Below are 23,940 nucleotides of genomic sequence, written 5' to 3' on the forward strand. Positions count from 1 at the left end.
ATGAGGCACGATCTATGCTCTTCATGAGTCAAGACTATAAAATCCAGGTACAGTGGATTCAGATGCTGTTAGGGTCTTAAAATCTAGCTTGGTGACTGAATTAAGGCAAAGGGTCACTTGCCTGCCTCTGTAAAGGTATCATCAACATCATTAACAGCAGGCATGTAAGGGTGCCTTTGTCCTTGCACTCTGTACCTGGTCCTGGAGAGGAAATGAAATAGGACACAGCCCTTGCCTATATAAATCAATTACATTTACAGTATAATATAGACACAACAGCAACTGTACAACATTTTGATATCTTAAACCAAAGACAGATTGGTTATACTGGTTAATAACAGTATATTATGACTTTAAGGACTTAAGGCCATAACAAAACTTTAAGAAAGTATAATGTTGACTCACTATTTCCAACACTCACTTGGACAAGGGTCATTATTGCAAAAATCGCTCTGGACATCACTCCCTTCACATCTGCTTCCTCCATACTGGGGGACAGGATCAGAGCACTCCCTTGTTCTTTGTCTGGCACCTCCTCCACAGGACACACTGCAGGAACTCCAACTGGTCCAAGTTGCCCACTTGCCATCAACTGGATGAAGGAAAAACATATGTGCTCTGTTACTACAACACCCTGAGCACTGTTGGGTTGGGTGATTATCGACATTGATTCTTACTGACATACTACCCAAATAAGAGATAGATGTCAATTTATTAAGGTATAAACACTATATTTCTTTTACCTGGACAATGTCGTTCATTACAAACTTGCATCTGTGTTTCTGCCCCATCACAATAGGATCCATCAAATGATGGTGGTGGATTATTACACAATCTTGTTCTTATCTGGGCACCTTTACCACAACTTTCACTGCATGCACTCCAAGGCTGCCAAGTGCTCCATACTCCATGAACTACAAATATCCCAAGAAACAGTTGCAAGTCACAGAACCATGTTTGTTAAATAAAATTATACAAGTAAATTAACTCAGTAATGAGTTAAATTAGCCTGGAATCTAAACTAATTGAAATTGAACCAAAGGAAACATAAATAATGTTCTTCCTTTCTCCTCCTGGTTAGATTTTCATGGGAATTAGTGTTCATAGGGAAATTCAGAAAGCTACCTAATGCCAAAATGAATGTTTACAATTATCCAAAGGGACTATTTTATTAAAATAGAATGTAATCAAACTACCATATGTAAACACAATCTAAGTTTAAAAATCCTAGATAAGTATTTCCTTGTGCTTTATGCTCTGGGAATAGTGGAAGGAACCAGAAGCTTAGAACCAAGGCTGTATCACAGATCTAGGTGCAATTACAGACAATACAAAGGTTTCCATAATGATAATTTGGACTCTAGACTCAAGACCACCTCTTTAAGCTTGATTCAGCTTCATGTTTAAAAAGACATTTAGGTCTTTCAACAACATGATGATTTGCACAGTTGTAACTCTTTGAAAAACTGTCTCCATTACATAATGTTCCTGAATTAAAAGTTCTGAATAACACACTCACCTGCTTCCTAAACACCAAAAATTTGACCAGTAGTTTCCACGGAGTGATATTAAGGCCTTCCTTTTGGTAACTAACATATTACACCATCAAACCACAAGACCAAAGCAACCTTGTTTCCTACCAGGTGCATGGACTGAAAGTCAACATTATGGTTTCTCTCATGTATAAGTCAGTATCAAGTGATATTTTTGTTTTAAGGGTACTTTATAGACATGGGGGCTCATCAACTATGTTTTTGTGGTCACCAGTTGAACCAAGATATGAACCACAATAGGGCCTTAAGGTCAGTGTCTAAGTATTCTCTTACCATGATCTATAAGACACTAAGAGAATTAGTTGAAAACCAAGTAATGAAATTACCATTTGGCTGCTTTCTTTAGATAATAATTTAAACCACATCTTAGATTTTCTTTCAGTTAACTATTTTCTAGTTGAGTTTATTACCTATCCTTGTACTTTGTAGATCCAGACAAGCACAGCTGGACAAATTTATCTTAGCTGACAAGAATTTGGACTAAAAAGTATTTGGCTAAACCTAAAAAGAAAGAAGAAAGCCTTTAAATATAGGGCAGATATCACTCAAAACTACTTCTTTTTTAATTAAGATTACTGATGGATGGACTATGTGGCAGGAAAAAGTCTGCTATTCCAGTTATTTTAGTATGTTATATTTTTGAGGCTGTTGACAGATGCATTTTTTTTAAAAGATTACAATTGGGTGATATTTATTTATTATCTGAGTAATTTCTATTACATATAAATAGAGGTATTTACTTGAAGACCTTTTATTATTTTTAAATCAGTGCAGATTTTTACCAGAATTGAATTTAGTGACATAATATATGTGGTAGAGGTGAAATGCTTCTTTTATATGAAAGAAACGATAAGAAAAAAGTTAGAATGATAATATAAGCCAGATAAAGCATAAAATATTGTGGTATATAAATAATACAAAAGAAAACAGCTATGGAGGAATTAGTATGTAAGAAAAATGCAAAATGTAATAGATGAATTTACTGCTACACTGAGTTGCAGTTCTGATTCTGGAAAAGCACTAGAACACGGTGCTTAGGAGTAAGGACTCTTGACCAGATGTCCTGGGTTTGATAACTGCTTTACCCTTACTATCTGTGCAAGCTTAGACAAGTTACTTGGTTTCTGTGTGCTGTTTTATCATCTACAATATGTAGATAATAAAAGAACCTACTTTATTAGGATTAGGGTGAAGAATAATGAGTTGATAGATGAAAAATGCTTGGAATAGAGCAGCACACACAGTAAGTACTACACATATGTGAGCTATGAGCGACTACAGCCATTCTTTTTCAAAACTTTATTTCAGTATGGTTGACACATAATGTTACATTAGTTTTAGGCATACATCATAGTGATTCAACAAATTTATATATTATGCTATGCTCACCACAAAGGCAGCTACCATTCTGTCACCATACAACACTATTACAATATTACTGACTATATTCCTTATGTTGTGCCTTTTATTTCTGTGACATTTATTTTAAAACTGTAAGCCTGTATCTCCAACTCTCCTTCACCTATTTTTTTCATCCCCCCAACCTCCTTCCTTCTGGCAGACATCAATTTATTCTATGTATTTATAGTCTGATTCTACTTTTTGTTTATTCGTTTTCCCCCCAGATTCCACATATGAGTGCAATCATACAGTATTTATCTTTCTTAGTCTGACTTATTTCATTTAGCATACTATCCTCTAGGACCATTCATGTTTTGCAAATGACAGACTCTCATCCCTTTTTATGGCCACATAATACACACACACACTTACACACCACATCTTCCTAATCCATTCAGCTATTAACGGGCACAGGTTGCTTCTACATCTTGGTTATTATAAATAATGCTGCAATAAACACAGAGGTGCATATATCTTTTTGAAATAGTGTTTTCATTTTTCTTGGGTAAATACGCAGGAATGGAATTATTGGATCATATGCTAATTCTATTTTTAATTTTTTGAGGACAATCTAGACTGTTTTCCAAAGTAAAACCATTCTCCACTCAAAATTCTGAACTGCCAGAAAGACACTTTTAAAAATGCTCATTCTTTAAAATATCTGTATATATATATATATATATATTATAATATGTATATATATTATACATATATTAGGTATATTATAAATATATTTTTATGACAATGACTCTAAAATTGCAGCAGAATGGCCCACTCTGGATAACAATCTTTTTTAGGGGGAGGACTGGCAGTTAAAAAATACTCTTCTAACTGCGGCAAGGAAAGTATAATATAAGCCTAAAGTATCAATTTGCACCAGAAAGTAAGAAAGTATTCAAGGAATTATGGGTACAAGCCAAGAGGACCCTGAAGCTAGCCTAAAGGGCTCTCCATTAACCAAGTCTAGGACAACAGAACATCACAATAAATAACAATAGTGGTGTGTAATAAACTATTGAATGAAATAATACCTGAATCTTAACTGATATAAATTTAAAAAGATAAGAGAAAGTTCTTCCTTACAATATGAAGCTAATAATAAATGTAGAAGATCTGGTGTAGTTAAAATATGGAAATAGTTGTAAGCAAGAATCTTAAATAGATGCTAAAACTAATGAGTGAAAGATTGAAAGAAACAAGATGTTTATATAGTCTGAAAGTTTCCCTACAAAATACTTACTAATTACAAAGGTAAAAATACTAACTCTAGAGTGGTATTCACCACTTTAAACAAGTGAAAAAAGTTAGCATTACCAGTTTGGGACAAACTGATATCATGTGCCTTCTGATATGATGCACTGAGAAGGACATGAAATAATTTCTGTCATGTTTCTGCCAAAATGCAAAACCTGAAGCTAATTGTGAGGAAATAGCAGACAAATCCAAACTGAAAACTCTTGTGCAAAATGATTGGCTTGTACAGTTAAGAAAATAATCAAGATCAGAAAAGTCAAAAAACTAAGGAATTGTTCCAGTTATGAGCAGCCAAACAGAAATGACAAAGACATGCAAGTGTGTTCCTAGATTGAATTTAGAATGGGAAAAAGGACTTATAAAAGCATTACTGGGATAAGTCACAAAATGTGAATGTGGATTGTGGATTAGGCAGTGGGATTAGTAACAGTGTTGCATTAAAGTCAAATTCTTGATTTTGATAATTGAACTGTGATTATGAAAGATAATGACCTTGATTTAGTTAAATACACATGATTGGTGAATCTGAGTGAGGGCATACAGGAGTTCTTTGTACTATTCCTGCAAGTTTTCTATAAGTTTGACAGTATTAAAAATAAATTCTTACTAAAAAGAGTAAAACTGTGAAGCAAAAGCTAATAGAACTACAAAAAAATACATGAATTCACTATGATAGAGATTTGACACTCCTCTATCACAAATGCACAGATGTAGCGGGAAGAAAACCAGTAAGGAAATTGTTGAACTCAACACCACCATTGATCAAGTGGATATAGTTGACATTTACAGACTATTCCATCGAACTACAGCAGAATACACCTTCTCAAGTTCATCTGCAACATTCACTCAGACAGAACACATCCTAGGTCATAAAATACATCTTTAAAAATTTAAAAGAATAGACATAATTTAATATCTGCTCTCAGACCACAGTGGAATTAAGATAATAACAGAAAAATAACTAGAAAACCCTCATCTATGTGGAGATTAAACAACACACTTCAGAATGATACATAGATCAAAGAAATCTCAAGAAATTAAAAATATTTTGAACTAAGTGAAGATGAAAGCATAACTTCTCAAAATTTGTGGGATGCAGCAAAAGCAGTGCTAGGAGGGAAATTTATAGCACTCAGTGCAATTATTAGAAAAGAAAGATCTAAATCAATTACCTAAGTTTCTACCTCGGGAAACCAGAAAAAGAAGAGAAAGTTAAATCCAAAGCAGTCAGAAGGAAAAAAAAAAAAAAATAATTAGAACAGAAATCAGTGAAATTGAAAAAAGGAAGCCAATAGATAACATCAATGAAATAAGCTGCCTCTTTGAAAATATCAATAAAGTCAATAAGGATCTAACCAGAGGAAGAAAAAAGAGAGACTGAGAACACAAATTACTAGTATCAGACATGAAAGAGGGGACATTGCTATGAATCCTGTGAATATTAAAAGGGTAATAATGGAATACTATAAACAGTCTATGCTTAAATTTGATAACCTGGATGAAATGGACCAATTCTTTGAAAGACACAATTTGCCAAAACTTGCACAAGAAGTAGACATCTGAATAAGCCTGTATCTCTTAAAGACAGTGAATCAAAATTAATAACCATACCAAACGGAAAGCACTATTTCAAATGGGTTCACTGCTGAATTTTCCTAAATATTTAAGGAAGACATTATACCAATTCTTTACCATCTCTCTGAGAAGACAGAAGCAGAAAGATTACTTTCTAACTTATTCTATGAGGCTAGCATTTCCCTAATACCAAAATCAGACAATGACATTACAAGAAAAGAAAATTATGGATCAAAAACTCTCATGAACATAGATTAAAAAAATCATCAATGAAATATCAGCAAGTTGATCACAGCAATATATAAAAAGAAAAGCCCTTCAATCTCTAAGATTCTGACATACCCCCTGGATGAGAATGACTATCTTAGGCTACCTGCCATTTTAAAGTGGTCTGATGAAAAATATTTAACAACCACCTCTCAGAAAATAGGGAGATAAACTGATTTGTAGCATCATGGCATAAACGCTTCCACTATAGTCTATGCCCAGCTAGCAATATGATGTCACTAAACTTTCAAACAGAAAGAGATACATGTTTTCATTTGTTGGCTCCAGGATACCACTGACACTTTGCCAAAACAATAGTTAAGTTCAATTAATTTAGGGACTGGGGAATAACTAGAGGAAGTCTCAAAAACAGTAAGCCAGTAGAACAGTTGAGTAAAATACCAGTAAACCAATAGTTACTCAATATGAAGAGAAAAAAGCTTTAATTTTAGGACATCCATAGATACCATTTTTGCTTTTCCTTATATTGATATAACTAACAATCTGCACAAAGATTGCTCTAGTCAGGTATTCTGGCCTTTTTTAATTTGATGTATTATGCTATTATAATTAGCTTTCTAATTTTTTAAGATTAAAAGAATATTTTTGTCTTTGGTTTATTTTTGTTTAAGATTTCACAACAGTATTTTACTTTTGTAATGTAATATAAGTTCTGAACTACAAATTAAGACAGCTAGGATCTAAGCAAACAGGCTTAGCAATCAGATAGACTTGGATTCAAATCCTTGATTCACTTTTTATTAGCTATGTAACGGTCAGTGAATTAATTATCATACATTTTCTGAATCTTGGTTTCCTCAATTATACAATAGGATATGATATCCAATGTAGTGGACAACTATATCATTTTGGTTTGTCAGCATCCCCTTTCCCTTTTTTTAAAACCATCTCAGCTAAGGTGTCTCATCTAGTCATGCTCTATCACTGCAACTCTTTGAGTTTGTTCAGTATGCTTATCAATGTCTGAATGATATTATCCATTTATCATTCTAACTGGAGCAATTAAAACAATACTTTGAGCACAGAGTCGGTGCTCAATAAATATTTACTGGATAAATGAATGAATACATGAATTAATTAATGAATGGCCAGACACTCTTCTATTCCATATAATTTCTCTCGGCTGTCCAACATGGAGCTCTGCCCCTCTTGACACATTGTGGGTAGGTAGCTCAAGCCACTTATTCAAGTATCTGGACTTAGTTGAGTTCAGAGGTGAGCATGGGACCCCCAAAAAATCAATGAGGTCTCCTTTTCAGAGGAGGTAGGAATTCTGAGAGAGAGGGCAAGACTCTTTTTTCTGAGGCGTTAGATTCTAAGTGAGTCAGTAGCTGTCAGCAGTAATTTTTTTTCCACTGCATGGAAAGAGTTTAATGGACAATAAAGCCAAAGTGAGGAAAACAGAGATGAGAGATAGAAAACATGCTAGTAAAAACACTGGCCAAATCCTTGAATTCAATCATACCTGATAGTAGAATCTTCTATTTAAGCTTATTTAAAAAAATATTTTATTTATTTATTCATTAGAGACACACACACAGGGAGAGAGAGGCAGAAACACAGACAGAGGGAGAAACAGGCTCCCTGCAAGGAGGCTGATGTGGGACTTGATCCCAGATCCCAGGAACATGCCCTGAGCCGAAGACAGACGTTCAAATGCTGAGCCATCCAGACATCCCAGCTTAAGCTTATTTAATTTTGGTTTCTGTCACTTTAATCTGAAAAAAAGCCCTAAAATACCTATGTTGTAGGGCTGCTTTACAAAGTAAAAAACCACATGTACATAAAGCACCTAACATAGTTCCTAGAACATGACAGGTGTTTAGTAAATAGCTGCTATTATATTATCTTAGTCCTCACTAATTGTGTGTTTCTAGAAAAGTCTTTATAAATACCCCAGACTTCATTTTTCTTACCTGAAAATGAATGGCTGCACTAGATTTTAATTAAGATCCTTATTACTTCTAAAATTTGTAAACACTTTATTTTCTCTACATGATTCAAAATACACCACAGTTTGTGTAACATAAAGATGTTCAATTAAATCAGGGATTTTCCTTAACATTGATTAATGTCATACCTTTCATAACTTTATCAATGAGACAGAAGAACACAGAGAATGAATATATTCCAGGGTAGAGGCCACAAGATCTTTTTATAACAAAGAAGAAAAAGTAATTATAACCCCTTTCTAGGACTTAAAAATAGCCAAGTTTTGCCAATCAGTGTATTCTCACCTGGACAAGGCCTAATGTTGCACATGATGATTTCTACTGCATTTCCTTCACATGGCCGCCCACCATATTGAGCTGATGGATTATTGCAAGTTCTGGTCCTGGTTCGGTTGCCACGTCCACAACTCCTTGTGCATTCCTCCCAAGGGTTCCATTCTGACCAGCCACCATCCACTACACAAAGGTGAAACATTACACTGTTGGATACTTTTCAATTTAAAGCATTAACACTGAGGCAATCCATAGTTAGGGAACAGAAGTGAGTATCTATTGAACATGTGCCTATCTGTTGAATAAAGAGGTGTACCTGGACACAGCTTACGTTGACAGTTTCGGATTTCTGAATCTGACCCTTGGCAAGGTTTCCCACCATTGGCTGGAAAGGGGTTGTTGCACAGACGACTTCTCTTCTGGATGCCTTTTCCACAGGTGACACTGCAGGATCTCCACGAAGACCACTGGGAATATCCGCCATGTACTGCAAATAAAACATTGGACTTTGTGTTTGTGAACAACAAAACATAAATTGATTTTCATTTATGCACCAGGTCTAAAGCTGAATCTATAATTGCTGAGAAATTGCTTATGGATGCTCTCTTTTATGCTAAAATTAAAATCTATACAGGAAAGAAGAATTTCAAATAGTTAGCTAGAGTTTCTTCCCAGCTCTGATCCTGACTCATGTGAACATGGCTGCTAGAAGAGTGAGAGACCAAGAAGTTCAAATACTGTTTACCTTTAGGATATGTCATTTTTTAAAGAAAAATAAATGCATCAATTTCTGACAATAAATTTGACTTAGTTTTGAATCAATACATCAGTCCAGGATTTTGAATTGTTAGCATGGTATTTTACTGCTTTAATCTGTATTGTGTTTTTCCCTCCAGTCTGTAAATTATGGGACTTTTGTTCTAGCTCCACAGTCTAGAAGCATCTTAGGGATAAAGGAGACTTGGACTAAGATGTCTAATAATTTTTATGATTTGGTTTGTCTGACGTGCTATTTATCTATTTATTTATTTTTAAAGTTTATTTATTTTTGTAATCTCTACACTCAATGCGGGGCTTAAACTCACAGCCCTGAGATGGAGTGGCATGCTCTTCCAACTGAGCCAGCCAGGGTAATACTACCTCCAGGTGCTATTTTATGTAAATATCCTTCTGATCACACTCACCCTGGACTGTGACTGGCACTCTGACAAGGACAGAACCCATCAGGTTTCGAGCAACACATTCATATTCAGACGTATCTTCTTTCTGAGCAGCAGCAATATGTAATGAGTTGTTGGACAGCACATTAACTCGGTCATCCCAGGAGATAGAGTGCCCTTGACGGGACCATGTAATGGTTGGATGAGGCTCTCCAGTTGCCTGACAATTCAATATGACTTTGCCACCAGCATTAATAACAGTTTCTACTGGCTCAAGGGTGATAATGGGAGGACCTACAGAAAAAAGAAAATGGCGTTTCTTAGTTTTTACTAAGTTATATTAACATTTTTTAATCAATATTACATAGTAACATTATTTTGGAAAAAAATGGGTGGATTTGTTTATAGAACGCTATTTCTCAACTACTAAGGTTGCAATTGTCATTGATAGACTTTTCATAGCTCTGTTTTACTCACTAAATGTCCAAAATTTTAACCCCCTAAGCAGATTAGCCTATAGTATATGCTCTGCAGTCATACTTTCTAGATTCAAACTCTGCTTCTGTTCTGTAGGCCCTCTCTGAGCCTTTGTGTCCTTCAGAAAATTCTTGTTAATACTCCACTAAGATGATGTAAGCCTAGCTCTTTTACAGGGGAAGCACATAATATTATTAGTACTATTGTTGTTATCATTGTTTTTGTCTGTGTTTACATGGTGAACCTTCACTTCTTTCCCTTACATCATTTTTTGATGAAAAGAGTCATTATTCACTTTTTCTTTCATTACTGGTCGTAATTCATGTATTCAATAAATGTATTGCGAGCCTACTATTTTCCAGGCATTGTGTTAGATGCTGAGTGTACAGAGATAACAGATATAACTTATTATAGTCTCAAGGACTTCGCAGTCCACTGATAAGACAGGTGAGTGACTATAATTACTTAGCTATAATGTAGTTATAGGATTTAGTAATGGAATAGGAAGAACAGTATTTAGTGCAGAATAGGTAAATATGTGGTAACATGGAAGCATAGACAGTAGTGGCTTAATAGATAACAGAGGCATTCATTGAAAATAGAGAGGAAAAGGAAGATATTCAAGAATCATTAAGAATGAGGTAGAAAGAAAATCAAGAGAGAATGGTACCCTGGCAATCATAGGAAGGGGTTTCAAGAAAGAGGGGGAAGTTAATAGTTTTATAGTAGATTATTATAGTAGATTATAGCTGCTCAAGTAAGTCAGAAAAAGTGTAAAGGCAGCTGTATACAGCTGCTGGCAGAAAGTTCATGCTGGCCTACAGTGTCAAGAAATATAGAATATGAAAGACTTCATGGGGAAGAAGAAGCTTGAACTAGATTTTCAAAAATGGGTAAGATTATATATAGGAGAAGGGAGGCTACTTGGAGAGAAGGAAATAGCATGGAGACAGATTTAGCTTTGAAAGGATGATTTCCCCCAGAGAGCAGCAGCATACAAGGTTTTAAACATTTATTTAATCAGAAGAGTTCACATTCGAATAGGTAAGCAAAGAGGAGGTTGTATATTTTTGAAGGGTGAGGGTTGTGATGTAGTGGGCTTGAATGATTTGCTCAATGAGAGGTAATAAATGTCACATAATTCAGGGGTGATGGCTCCATTTTAGATGGAGAAGTATACCCAGAATAATAGAGCATAAAACAAAAGTGGAAGTAAAATGTGTTTTACTGTGACATTAATATGCGAGCGTTTTATGTGGAGTTATTACTGACATGTTGCCTTTTACAAAAGTAATTATTTCATATGAGGTTTGAATCTCTCAGTGAGTATCATTAATGCATTATTCACGTATATGCCCACATCATCCTACACAATTACCTTCTTACTTGATGTTTATGTTAACCTTACTCTAGAAACTTTCAGGACTGGGGCTTTTATTTATCTCCCAGTGTTCAGATTATGTTATGAGTTCAATAAACTGCTGCTGAATACATTAAATGCCTCGGATTAATCACTCAACACTAAATGATAACATAATAACTAAATGAGCTCTTCTGCTCCTGCTATTATGGTCAAAGAAAATGTCAAATAAAACTCAGAATCTTAATTTCAATGCTGTATTTGAACATTTCCGATTGCCCAGAAGGCTATAAATTAACTCAACAATAAAATTCCATATGTATATCTTTCATGGTTGAATTAATTCTATCAGTCACATAATGATCAGTTAAATATGAGTACTTTCTCTAAATGAAAACATTGCTTCTGGTGCTTTAATTTTAAACAAATTATATTTTGTATTTTTTTATATGCTTCACTTATTTAAATCAACTTATTGTCGGTACATGTAAATAAGCTAATCTAATGAAGCCTTTCATAAACCAGATCAGTGGAACACTCTTCCAGGAGAGATTAATCATTGTGATGCCCTACCTACATTTACTCAACAAAGCGGGGAGGAAGGTTTCATGGAAAAAAACATTTATTTGGGAAATGTAGCATATTATACCCTTCTCTTGCTGAATTATAATAATTAACATGTTAACATTTTAGGAAATATCTGCAATAAAGAAATCTGGCAACTAAGCAGGGCTTGGCATATAGTAGGTGCTTTTTATATATTTGATAAGTGAATGAACTTTGTTTAATTGATTCTTTTTCAGACTTGTTTGACCATGGAACTCTAGTTTTTTCCTAAAAACATCCTACAAGGCGATGTACTTTATAAAACATCATCTTAGCAAGATATGGAAACAACCTAAGTTCTCGTGATGGACGAATGGATAAAGAAAATGAGAAGAAATGAGAATCATTTTATATACATATATACATATATATATATATAATGGAATATTATCCAGCAATAAAAAGAAGGAAATCCTGCCATTTGCAACAGCATGAATGGACCTGGAGGGCATTATGGTAAACCAGGCATAGATAAATAGTATATGGTATCGTTTATATGTGAAATCTTAAAAAAAGAGTTGAATTCACAGAAACAGAGTAGATTGGGGGAAATGAGTGATGTGGATCAAAGGATACAAACTTTCACTTAGAAATGAATAAGTTCCAAGGTTCTAAGGTATAGCATGATGACTATAGTTAATAATACTGCACTGTATCCTTGAATTTATAAAGTGAGTAGAATCTTCAGTGTTCTTACCAAAACAATCAAAACCAAAACATGGTAACTGTGAAGTGATGGATGTGTTAATAAACTTGATTGGTGCAATCATTTCACAGTATATATATATCAAATTTCCACACCGTACACTTTAAATATACACAGTTTTATTTACCTAGTATACCTCCATAGAGCTAGGGGAAAACACTGTCTTAGATATTTACAAAGTATCTATTATTGAATGCTAAGGTCTGAAAAAGATTTTAAAAAGTTAAAGTCTTAGATAATAGTAGTTTATTTAGCAAATAACTTTTAGTAAATACTTGTCTGCAGCATCTCTTGATAGTGAATGAAGAAAACATAATTTTATCCCACTAAATAATTTTATCTCACTAACTATCCCACTAACATAATTTTATCTCACTAAATTCTGTGAGCCTATTCACAGAAGAAGTTTATTCACTTAAGTTCTCAACACAATGATGCTACCCTCAAGTCAATCCTGAAGTGGTTCTGGAGACTATCCTTTTAATGGCTTACACTGAGGGGCTTCATAATGAGCATGACAGTCCTATCAGAATACATAATTATTTCGCTGAAGATTGATAGCAATCAACCTAGAGCACTTTCAAATTCATTGATATTAGTCTTTACTTTTAATATATATGTTTAAAGTGCCACAAAATGACATTTTTGTAAAAGCATGAGATCCATGGTGAACTACATGAAGGGTATTTGACTGAATATTTTGCAAACCAAAAGAAAGCTCTGCCACCAAGCAATTGCAATCGTGAACTGCATATGTTAGATAAAATAGAAAAAATATCTATTCAAAACTGTATCAATCTTTTGCTTGATAACAAATTGCTCTATCAGCAGCAGAAAACTAAATTGCATAATTCTGAAGGCTACTGATAATATACTTGCTATAAAGTTAAAGAAGATGGACATTCTTTATTAGGCAACATTCCTTAAATTAGGTGTTTACATAGAGTTTAATAAGCAGCTTACTCTGCAGGGTCAGACTCATGCTGCGCTCCACCACCCCAGCGTCATTGGTAGCTACACATGTATAATCACCAGCATCTTCATTCTATGGAAATAAGCAGTGTCTTATTAAAATGTGTGCCTATACAGCAGGGCAAAAAACTTTTTCACTACGAGGTTAATATAAAATTCCATTTTTAAGAAGAGATTATCATAGAAATAGATAAAACTACATATATTTAACACCATAAGTAGGTTTAAAAACAAGAAAAAAATTGCCAGCCTAAATGTTTCCAAAATAGTCTATTATTGCTCTCTGAGAATAATAATTGCTAGGAAACTGAAGCAAAAATAACATTTTTTGTAATCTACCGAAAATAACCTCACTAAAGAAAACTGCCTATGCTACTCTTCCAGATATCTTTTTTTTTTTAATCCAGAAAGAGAGGGAAAGAGAGGGAGAGGCAGAGAGAGAGAGAGAGAGAGGGAGAGAGACAGGGAGGGAGAGAGAGACTCTTAGGCAAATTCCATGCTCAGCATGGAGCCCAAAGTTGGGCTTCATCTCCCAACTCAGATCACAACCTAAGCCAAAATCAAGAGTTAGACACTTAATCATCTGAGCCATTCAAGCACAACTATTCTTCCAGATACCTCAAAAAGCATTAAAATAATGAGGACAAAGGAACAAATATTGAGACTTTTCTAATGGGGATTATTAAAAAAATTAAGAGGGGTCTCTATCTAGGGAGTGTACACTTCAGGTGAGAAAGTGAAAAACTAACTTATTGATAATGATGAATCACAGAATATAAGTCACAAATTTATACATATGTGGTATAAAAATAAGTACTATATGAGTTTAGATTTGATGACTAATTAGAGTCACAGATTTTGCTAAAAGTCTGGTGAATATGAGAATTTGTTAATAAAAACACTAAGTCAATAAAGGAGAACTGAACTGCAGGAAGTAGAGCAGGGTGGTAGAAGGAAGACAGATGTTTGATTGGGGTGTCAATGTATTACCCAGATAGAAATTTTCAATAAGTAACTGCAAATGGAACTTGGAAGAGTTTCAGAGTTGGAGATAAATATTTAAGAATCTGAAATTTTATGGTGAAAAAAATTAGTATTAACATTAGTGGTATTAGAAGAAGTACCAAGGACTTTAGAAGTAGTAAAACTTGTGTAGAGGAAAGGGAGAAGGTGGTAATGAAGAAATCTAAATTTCACTAGTGTTGTAGCAGTTAAAGACAGAAATCATTGCAAAATTGAAAGGATAAGGAACAACATCCAATGCTGAAATAAAACCCAGGAGAAAGACTAAGAGTGGTTCATTGGATCAGGTGATTAAATATTATATTTTAATTATTATTTCAATTAATTCAACAACGCATTAAAAAATTACCCATCTGTAGTCTAGTTGAGAAATTTTTAGATAAAATATCTCATTCACTTGACTCCAAAATTAGAATAACTTAAAGCAACACTCATTTTCTGAATTACTGAAGCTTTTGGAAAGCCTTATTATAGTTATCAGCTTAGTGATGAAAGCTACCCTTATAATTTATCTGTAACTGTGTTTATAATTCTTTAATTTCTTTGATCTAATACAGATTTGAGGAAGTTATCTAATGATGCTAAATAATAATAGATCATTGGGAACGAAGCAGCAACATTATTTTGTTGCTTGTATTTCTTTGAAAAAGCTAAAAATAATCAGTTTGAACACTGTGTCAGTTGTTTATAAAAACCCATTGATTCAGATTTTATGATTTAATTAGAAGTGCAACAGAAACTTTTCCCATTCATGGCACCTATAGAGAGGCATTAATTGTGGCGATTAAAGTGCCCACCAACAATTTCAGTGTAACTTACTACAGTGCCATAAATGGCCAGGGAGCCATTGACCAGTTGACGGATTCTGTGGTTAATTTCAATATCCATCCCCTTTCTGCTCCATTGAATGGTTGGGGCAGGATCTCCTTTCACCTCACAATTCAAGATTGCATTACCACCAAGTGGTTCAATCCAGTTAGAAGGGTAATCACCTTTGAAGACTGGAGGTTCTGGGAAATAACAATGGATAATTATAAGTAAAAGGAAGCTCTGATAATTTCTTTGTGATTTTGACCTATTTAGAAAGATAATTTTAGTGAGGAAGGGAAAAGCCACTTTTGAACCCCATGGATTTTCAGAATCAACTGCTCATGCTAATCAACCAGATAATTTGGTTAGTTTCAATAATCTAAGCAGATGATTCTGTTTTGTACCAAATGATCTCTTTGCTTACCTATTTTTGAGTTGACTGTTGATAATTTTTTATTTCTTATGAATTTGCGCATCTGTGAAACAGGACTAGATGGATTAATAAACTGAAGTTATAGTGTATAACTACATAATAAGGAAGCAAAATGCAAACTATTCATTATGAATAAATGATAAAGATAGAGCATGTTTACCTACCTTTCACATAAACAAATCCAATTGCCTTCACAAAACCAACGCTGTTCTCTGCAGTGCACACATAAGTACCTGAATCCTCTTTTGACACTCTTTCAATAACAAGTTCACTGTGTCCATTAACACTGTCAAAGTGGGCTGAAAGAAACAAGTCAGGAAACGACACAAATGCCTCTCAGTAACTTAGGAAAATAATCACAACAGCTCAATATTTTGCAGGTTGGATTTATGAGTTGGTCAGCAGCTAAACTAGAGATCTCATCATGACATTGGAGAAGAGAGCCTTTTCCACAGATTTCTTCCCCTAAGCTATTTGCTGTCTCTAGAGACTTGTTTGAAGAATGAAAAACAGCAGAAGGAACAGGAAAAGAAGATGAAAACAAACATCTTTTAAAATTATTTTAGATCTAAAGTACACCTTTCATCTCAAAGTGTTGCCTAAATCTGGCTCGTGGTCTCTCTGGGTTTCAAAAATCTTTCATTCAGACATCTGACATTTTCCATTTCATTTATTTCACCACCACAATTTACCTCAAAAACATAAAAACCTTTTCAGTTGTAATTCAACTGACTTGGCAGGTCAGAGGGGAAATCATGAAAACATATGCTAGCTAGGTAATAATGACAACATGATTAAATTTGTAATAATTTAACTTCTTCATAAATGGTGATGATATAAATATTTATAAAGGTAGTTATAATATTTGGAATAGAATTTAAGGTAAACATGCTAATCCTCAAGCAACTTATACTCAATAAGATTCTGATTAGATCAGCAAACACCTAATTATGTTAGGTATGTTTACTTTGCCTGCTTTCCTCCATTTGAATTATTTCAAAAGATTTCATACTGTTGAATATTAAGTGGAAAATCAAGCTTTAAAAATTTAAATAGCTGAGTTAGTTATTACACCATCAGAAAACAGTACTGATTAGATTTTTTTAGACTTTATTTTTCCTTACTGAGGTATAATATTAATATTAAGGTAATACAGTTGATGAATTTCAGTCATTAATATAGATCTTTATAATAGAAGAATTTAAGCTTATTCTTTTCTAGGAAGACATTTATTAAATGCTAATAGTGCAGTATTTCAGAATTCAGTTTTGGGATATGACAACTTATTAACTGATAACATATTTGTGCTGATAACAAAGTCTAACAAATAAAGAGATACTTGTTCTCCCAGAAATGAGCACTTCTGGGTTCCAGGCATTACTTCAATATGTAGTACACACAGTGACTAAAATTTTTCTCTATAATTGATCTACATTATAAGAGAGGTTAATAGATATGAGTTAATTCATACAGTGAGAAGCAGAGCTCTCCTCTGTAAAATTAGGTGAATCTTCAGGACTCCAACAGTAGTCACTTTAATCTAGTTATTAGTGATAAAGGAGGTCCATGGAGGAGATGTTTACGTAACTGTGCATACAATATCATCTTCTCCTGGGAGAGGGAGATTATTTTTTGGTAAAAAAGTCTACTAATATCATATCATATGTGGTCCTGTGATTAACTTACTCTTCAAAAGAATGAAAAGAAAAGAACATATATAGTGGGCATAGGGTAAAATCTAGGCAAAGGTACATATTTTACAGAACTGAAAGCAATCAACTTCATGCAACTTCACTTTTCTTCTTTTCTTTCTTTTCTTTTTTTTTTTTTTTTTTTTTTTAGATTTTATTTATTTGAGAGAGAGAGAGCAAGGGGAAGGGCAGAAGAGGAGGGAGAAGAAGAGAGAGAATATCTTAAGCCAACTCCCTGCTGAGTGTGGAGTCTGATACAGGGCTTGATCCCACAACCCTAAGATCATGACCTAAGCTAAAACCAAGAGTCCGACACTCAACTGACTGAGCCACCTAGATGCTCCATCTCTTCATGTGACTTTTCAAACAAGTCCCACAGCTAAAGGAAATGGAGATTGGTTTAGAGTTCTTTATGGGTGTATTTATTTACATAAGAATTAAATTACCAACCTGGGATAATATTGTTATTGAAGGTCCATGTTAACTTGGGCAATGGAATCCCAGTGGCTTTACAACTTAATCGTAGCTGTTCTCCTTTATTTAATGACACATCTCCAGGAAGTTCAGTAAAAGTGGGGAGAACATGTACGGTCAGGCTGACCATGTGTGTATCTTCACCTGCAGCATTGTTAGCAACACAGGTATAGGTGCCAGCATCCTCCAGCTTAAATAAAAAAAAAGAAATAATAATATTTAAAATTACATAATCTTACATCATATTACACAAAATACATAAAGTTGCATAGCTTAGTTCCCAAAGGAGCACTCTTACTTAAAGACAGTTTAAATTTCCATCTTGTAGTCTGAACCATTTGGCTAGCTTTTGCAATAACATAATTTAAAATGTATAGGAATTGAAACAAAAGCCCTACAGAACTATAGCATTTTATAGTAATAAGATCTCAGAAAACTTTACAAAAGTCCTAAAGTTTATTAAACATCAAGTGTATTGCAGCTCTGCAATATACAGATAAAGAACAAATCATTTCAAAGGTTGGTAGCATCTTGACAGCATAGCTGGCTCTCTTGGAAATGTGGCACCAAAGACCACCAAAATTATCAAAGGAAATGGGAAAGGGTGTGGGTATTACTACCTGCAGTTCTGAAGTTTCACTTGCTAAATGCAATGGCCAGTCTTGGCACTCATCTCATTAGATGTACAGGCATGGCAGCATTTGACACCCCTGTCTCTTTGAAACCATGTCTTCCCTTGGCTTCCAGGCTACCCCTTCTCCTAGTTTCCTTCTTACCTCACTGGTTGCTCCATTTCCATCTCTTTTTTCTGGCTTCCCTTCAACATTAACGTCTTGATGTTGGCATGCAAGAGGGTTAGTGATGTCATCCAGTCTCGTGACTTTAAATATTATCTATATGCCGATGCATACCAGTATCTGCAGCCCAGATCTTTCTTCCAAACTCTAATTACACTGAACTTCCCATTTCACCTCTTGCTTGTATGCCCCAAAGACATCTTGAACTCATGTCCAAAACTGAACCCCCAATTTCCCTTTCAGCATCCTGTTTTGTTTCATCTGTGGCCTTCACCATCTGAGTTGATTGGCGATTTTGTCCTTCCAGTTGTTAATCTCTTTTGTCTCAGGCATCTGAGTCATCTGTACTCTCTTCTTTTTCACACTCTAGGGGCAATCTAGCTAGGAAATGCAGAATCCAGCCACTTCCCATCCCTATCTCTCCTCGAACTCCAAACCATCTTCCCAACAGGTCTTTCTGCTTCTACTTTTGCCTCTGCTCATTATAATAGTCAATGTAGTATTGCAAAAATGTAAGGCAGATAACATTGCTCCCAGGCTCAAAACCTGCAAAGGATTCTGATTTTATTCAGAGTAAAAAGCAAAATTGTTATAATCTACAAGACACTGCATGATTTGGCCTCCATTTTTCTCTCACTTCTTTCTCTTTTGTTCTTTTTTTTCTTTGCTTTTACTGATCTCCTCTTCCTCCAATGTATTAGGTGTGTTCCCACCTTAAGTTCTTTCCTCTAGATATCTGAGAGAGGAACATCCCAGTTTTACCTGCCTGGTATGGTCTTCCCCCATATATTTGCTTGGCTAACTCACTTCCTTTAAGTTTTACTCAAATGTTCCCTTTCAAAGGAGATTTACCTTGACTATCTTATTAAAAAATGTAACCGGTACCCCTCCAAATCAGATCCCCTTTACCCTGTTTTTTTTTTTTTTTAAATTTTTCATACCACTTATTTTCTTCTGACTTGTTGTATACATTATTATTATTGTTGTTGTTGTTGTTGTTATTATTATATTGTCTATCTCCCTCCTCTAGAAATAAACTGCATGAAGGCATGGATCTTTGAGTCTTTTGTTCCCTCATGTATTACTAGTTCATAAATCAGTGCTGGACACACGGAAGGTATTCAATAAATATTTGTTGAATTAATGATTGAATGCTTCTAAGTGCAGTAAGTCCCACCACAGGCTTTTCCTTCTCTTTTAAAAGTTTAAGAATATATATATTTTTTGCATTGAAACATTAAAAGAATTTATTGGAAATCTAGCATAAAAATTGTAACCACTAGTAGTAGATAACAATCTAAACTTAGTTGGCTGCTTACTTTTTTTTTTTTAAAGGGCAAACAGGAATAAATCACATTCTCTGCAAAAGTCTCCCCACCTCCGTATCACTTAGCTGTTCTTAAATTCTCTTAAATTGTTATGACAATTTAAGCTTAAAATCAAGGATTTTATGAAAGTGAAGGACTTAAGAAATCTGGATTGTACATACTATTCACACATAGATTTCTACTTATTACTTGTGTCTTTCATGTGATATTTATAACCTACTTTATTGTTATTTTTTTAAAAACACATCAGAGTCATTGTTGCACTAAAAGTCTAACTTTTCTTTCTCATTTAATTCCTTCAGGTCTATAAGTGTAACTGAGGGCCCAAATTCAACATTCCTGAGCCTGGGGGTCATCCCACTAAAGATATTTACTAGCTTAAACAAATTTATCCTTATTTTATCAATTCTAAAATTCATATTTTAAACTTTTAATATCCCTGAAACTGGAATACAACTTAGAAACTGACAATCTTCTCTAGTTTACTTAACTATATTTTTTTCTTTCTTAGGGGTACATAAAATAATGGCACATTTTACAACCAATGGAAAGTTAGATTTGAATAAATACAATTTTTGCTGGCACATGTGGTTGAGTTAGGGCCTACTCACACAGCCTATTACTAGGGTTATTGACCTGATAATCCCAGGAGTCTGGCTAATGGCTGAAATTATACTATAAAGTGAATGTAATCAATTTTACTCTTTAACTTTTTCCAATTTAATTCCACAAAGATTTTGTAATGAAGTTTTGGTATTTTGAAGGGCAATGAATAGGAATAACATATACACAAAAGCTCTGAAAGTGATTCACATTTTAATAATGTTTCTTATTTGGTGCCAAGCACTCAAAACACAGTAAATTTTTTAAAAAGTCATGTAGTATGCATACAGATTCTTCCTCAAGTGGGCTACCACTGGAAAACTGAGATGCTTCTGATAGCTACTATTCTGTAGACTGCATAAGTACCACCGGAGAATATTCAAAAACCTTAGCTTGGATATATCTCTAAGACTTCAGTTTCCTTGTCAATAATTAGAAAAGGTTATTCAAAATCCTGAAAAGAATACAAAAACTGCTCTTCATATTTGCTTAATAACACATCAAACATTCTTGTATCTCCACTCTTCTAATCATCCCCATACACGGTTACAAGCATGCAACAGAGGCACTTAGAATTTTTCCTGATAAACAGATTTCCACAAAAATAAAATAATTTTAGAAGGAGGGCATTTTATGAGTTCCTACTATCTGTTAAATATTATTCTTAGATCTGGGCCATAAAGCGAAACGTATAAAATTCATTTTTTGGCCTGAATGTATAAGAGTATTTTTCTTTCATTATTAAAGAATATATTTCCAGGCTAAGTTACTAAAAGTAAAAAGGTAAATTACTACCAATCTTGTTTAACATAGCTATTCAACTTACCACAACATTTTCCAGAATAAGTTCTCCATAGGGTTCAATAGTATATTTTCCTAACAAGTTGGCTAAAAGAACATTGTCTTTTTTCCAGTTAATTGCTGGTGTGGGGATTCCGTCAGCCATGCATGGAAGAAGAGCTTGTGAATTCTCACTGACCGTGTAGTGTACATCTGTACTTTGAATTCTAGGAGGCACTAAGAAAAGTTTCAAAAAAATAGTCATTCAGGATGTTGAGTTCAATAATATCCTTATTCACACTGAAAACTGACACAAAGACTCTTTTGAGGATAATTTTTCTGGAAACAGCATAAAATAAAAATGTATTAAGATACTGATCTGTGTTACATGAAAGATGCCTATAGCAAGAACTCTACTGGATTTGGACCTGCTGAATACATTTACAATCAGTTTCTAAACAAATGACATAGAACTAGATTAGAAATCTTCAGATTTTATTTGGATTCCTCACTTTTCTTTTGCTTAAGTTTCTTATGCTTCTTGCAGTGAGGTAAAACAGACAAACTTAGAACAAAATCCAAAAATGTTTTGTGGTTGTACAATCACTGGATTTGTATCACAGACCTATTATGAGAACAAACTAATAAAAGTCACCAGTTTTCACACTGTGAAATACACACCCCATATTGAATATCACAAAATGCTATGGAAAAAAATTTATTGTAGTATTTCATGTGTTATAACAAATGCAAGTAAAACCAAGGCAAGACATTTATTCAACTTTCTTTATACTGCCACAGTGGAAGTTTTTAGTGATTTCAAAACTCTCTACAAATACTTCCTATGCCTCAAATTTTTTTGGATCAGAATTCAGGCAATAGAGAAAGATCAACTATTTTAGTAGTGGATTTGGAACTAAACTACTTACTTCTAAATAAAGGGCTTGAAAGGGTTAAGAATACTTTGCTCAAAAAGTAAAAAATACACTTCCCTCCAAAAACTATGACTTTTGGAATTATTCAAACATATCAGTAAGAAACAGATCAATTTTGATGACATTTTGAAAAGTGACAGGACAAAAGTGACGTTCAGCAAAAATTATTTTTTTGATTATATGAGTAAGTAAATCTTATATGAATGATTATACACACAAACACAGATAATAGGGAAAATACAAAAATCTATTTTGTGGAATGGCATGTTGTAAATATTTGATACATTTTACATTAATTTATACTGTATTTTTACCATCTCCTTTAACTGTGGGGTTGATATTTCAATTTTACTAGTGGTGACAAAGTTGTAAAATTTGTACATTTACTTCAATCTTTTTCAAAATGAAAAATTTAAGTTTATGGTTTTATATTTGATTTTAACTGTGGCCCACACACCACACATTTTGATATATGTAGTGTCCTTATTTTTATTCTTTCTTAAATAGTATGAAAATGAAACATATTCTTTGACCTACTTGCTAACTAAAATGGTATTTTTAACTTTACCTGGGGTTGGGGTTTTGGTATTTAAAGTTTATTACATGTTTCTAGCTTTATTGCATTGTGGGCAGGAAATGTGGCCTTATTTTTAAATCATATTAATAATTGCTTTGTTGATGCTTTGTTGCTTAGTAGATGGCCAATTTTGGTAAATTTCTACAAATTTGAGAAAAAGTATTATTTATTTGAAGCTAAAGAACTGATATGTATTGATTAGTTCAATTATATGAATTGCAAGGAGGTATAACCAGGAGAAGTATTTTAAAAAACAATAAATGGTGATTTAAAATTTGGGCCATTATTTATTTATTCAATTAAAAGTGTGTTTGCTTGAAATCATCACTTTATGAAGTTGTAGGAAATTCAAACACACCTGGAAGATAAAAAACAGCTTTCACAAATTTTTTAAAAAAGGAAGAAGCAGAGACCCATCATTACCAGAGTTACCTCTGAAAAGAGTAGTTGGAAAGAGTTTAATTTACTTATCGTGTCCTCACACCAATAATAATAGGTATTTATCTTTACTCTTAAAATATACATTAACAACTAAAATATTTCAGTGCTGATCCTTAGATATTTTGTTAGTTGTTGGAATACAAAGAAAAAAAGTTTTCTCCATTACAAAACTATACTTGTAAATATTTTGCTACCTTAAAATAATGAATAGATTTCTAACTCTCATTAGGTTCATACTGTATTTATAATGCTGCTCATATGGAGACTGGTTTTGAGTGAAGATCATTTGCAACTTGAGCAGTGAGCAGAATAGTCACAAAGCACAAATGGATCCCATAAATGGGATCTATAGCCAAAGTATAAATACTAATCACAATATAGAGGGATTATTGGCAACACATGAATTATTTTGGCTCTCTTAATATTTTTCTCTCACACACATAATCATAGCCTTTCTTTCACTCACACAAA

The 23,940-nt window shown here is 33.8% G+C and overlaps 1 protein-coding gene across 1 annotated transcript in view; it reads right to left on the reverse strand.

Annotated features, from left to right (window-relative positions):
• The window catches only part of HMCN1 (hemicentin 1), a 465,430-nt gene that overhangs the window by 36,927 nt on the left and 404,563 nt on the right, over nt 1-23,940 (reverse strand). The window contains exons 82-91 of the mRNA XM_041767864.1: nt 21,563-21,753; nt 17,985-18,198; nt 16,008-16,142; nt 15,420-15,610; nt 13,569-13,650; nt 9,481-9,750; nt 8,613-8,783; nt 8,309-8,479; nt 744-914; nt 422-592 (exon numbers count right to left, since the gene is read on the reverse strand). Of these exons, the coding sequence (XP_041623798.1) occupies nt 422-592; nt 744-914; nt 8,309-8,479; nt 8,613-8,783; nt 9,481-9,750; nt 13,569-13,650; nt 15,420-15,610; nt 16,008-16,142; nt 17,985-18,198; nt 21,563-21,753 (1,767 nt within the window). The remainder of the gene's footprint in view (nt 1-421; nt 593-743; nt 915-8,308; nt 8,480-8,612; nt 8,784-9,480; nt 9,751-13,568; nt 13,651-15,419; nt 15,611-16,007; nt 16,143-17,984; nt 18,199-21,562; nt 21,754-23,940) is intronic.

Source organism: Vulpes lagopus, chromosome 1, assembly GCF_018345385.1.
Source record: "Vulpes lagopus strain Blue_001 chromosome 1, ASM1834538v1, whole genome shotgun sequence".
In the NCBI taxonomy this organism is placed as follows: Eukaryota; Metazoa; Chordata; class Mammalia; order Carnivora; family Canidae; genus Vulpes; species Vulpes lagopus.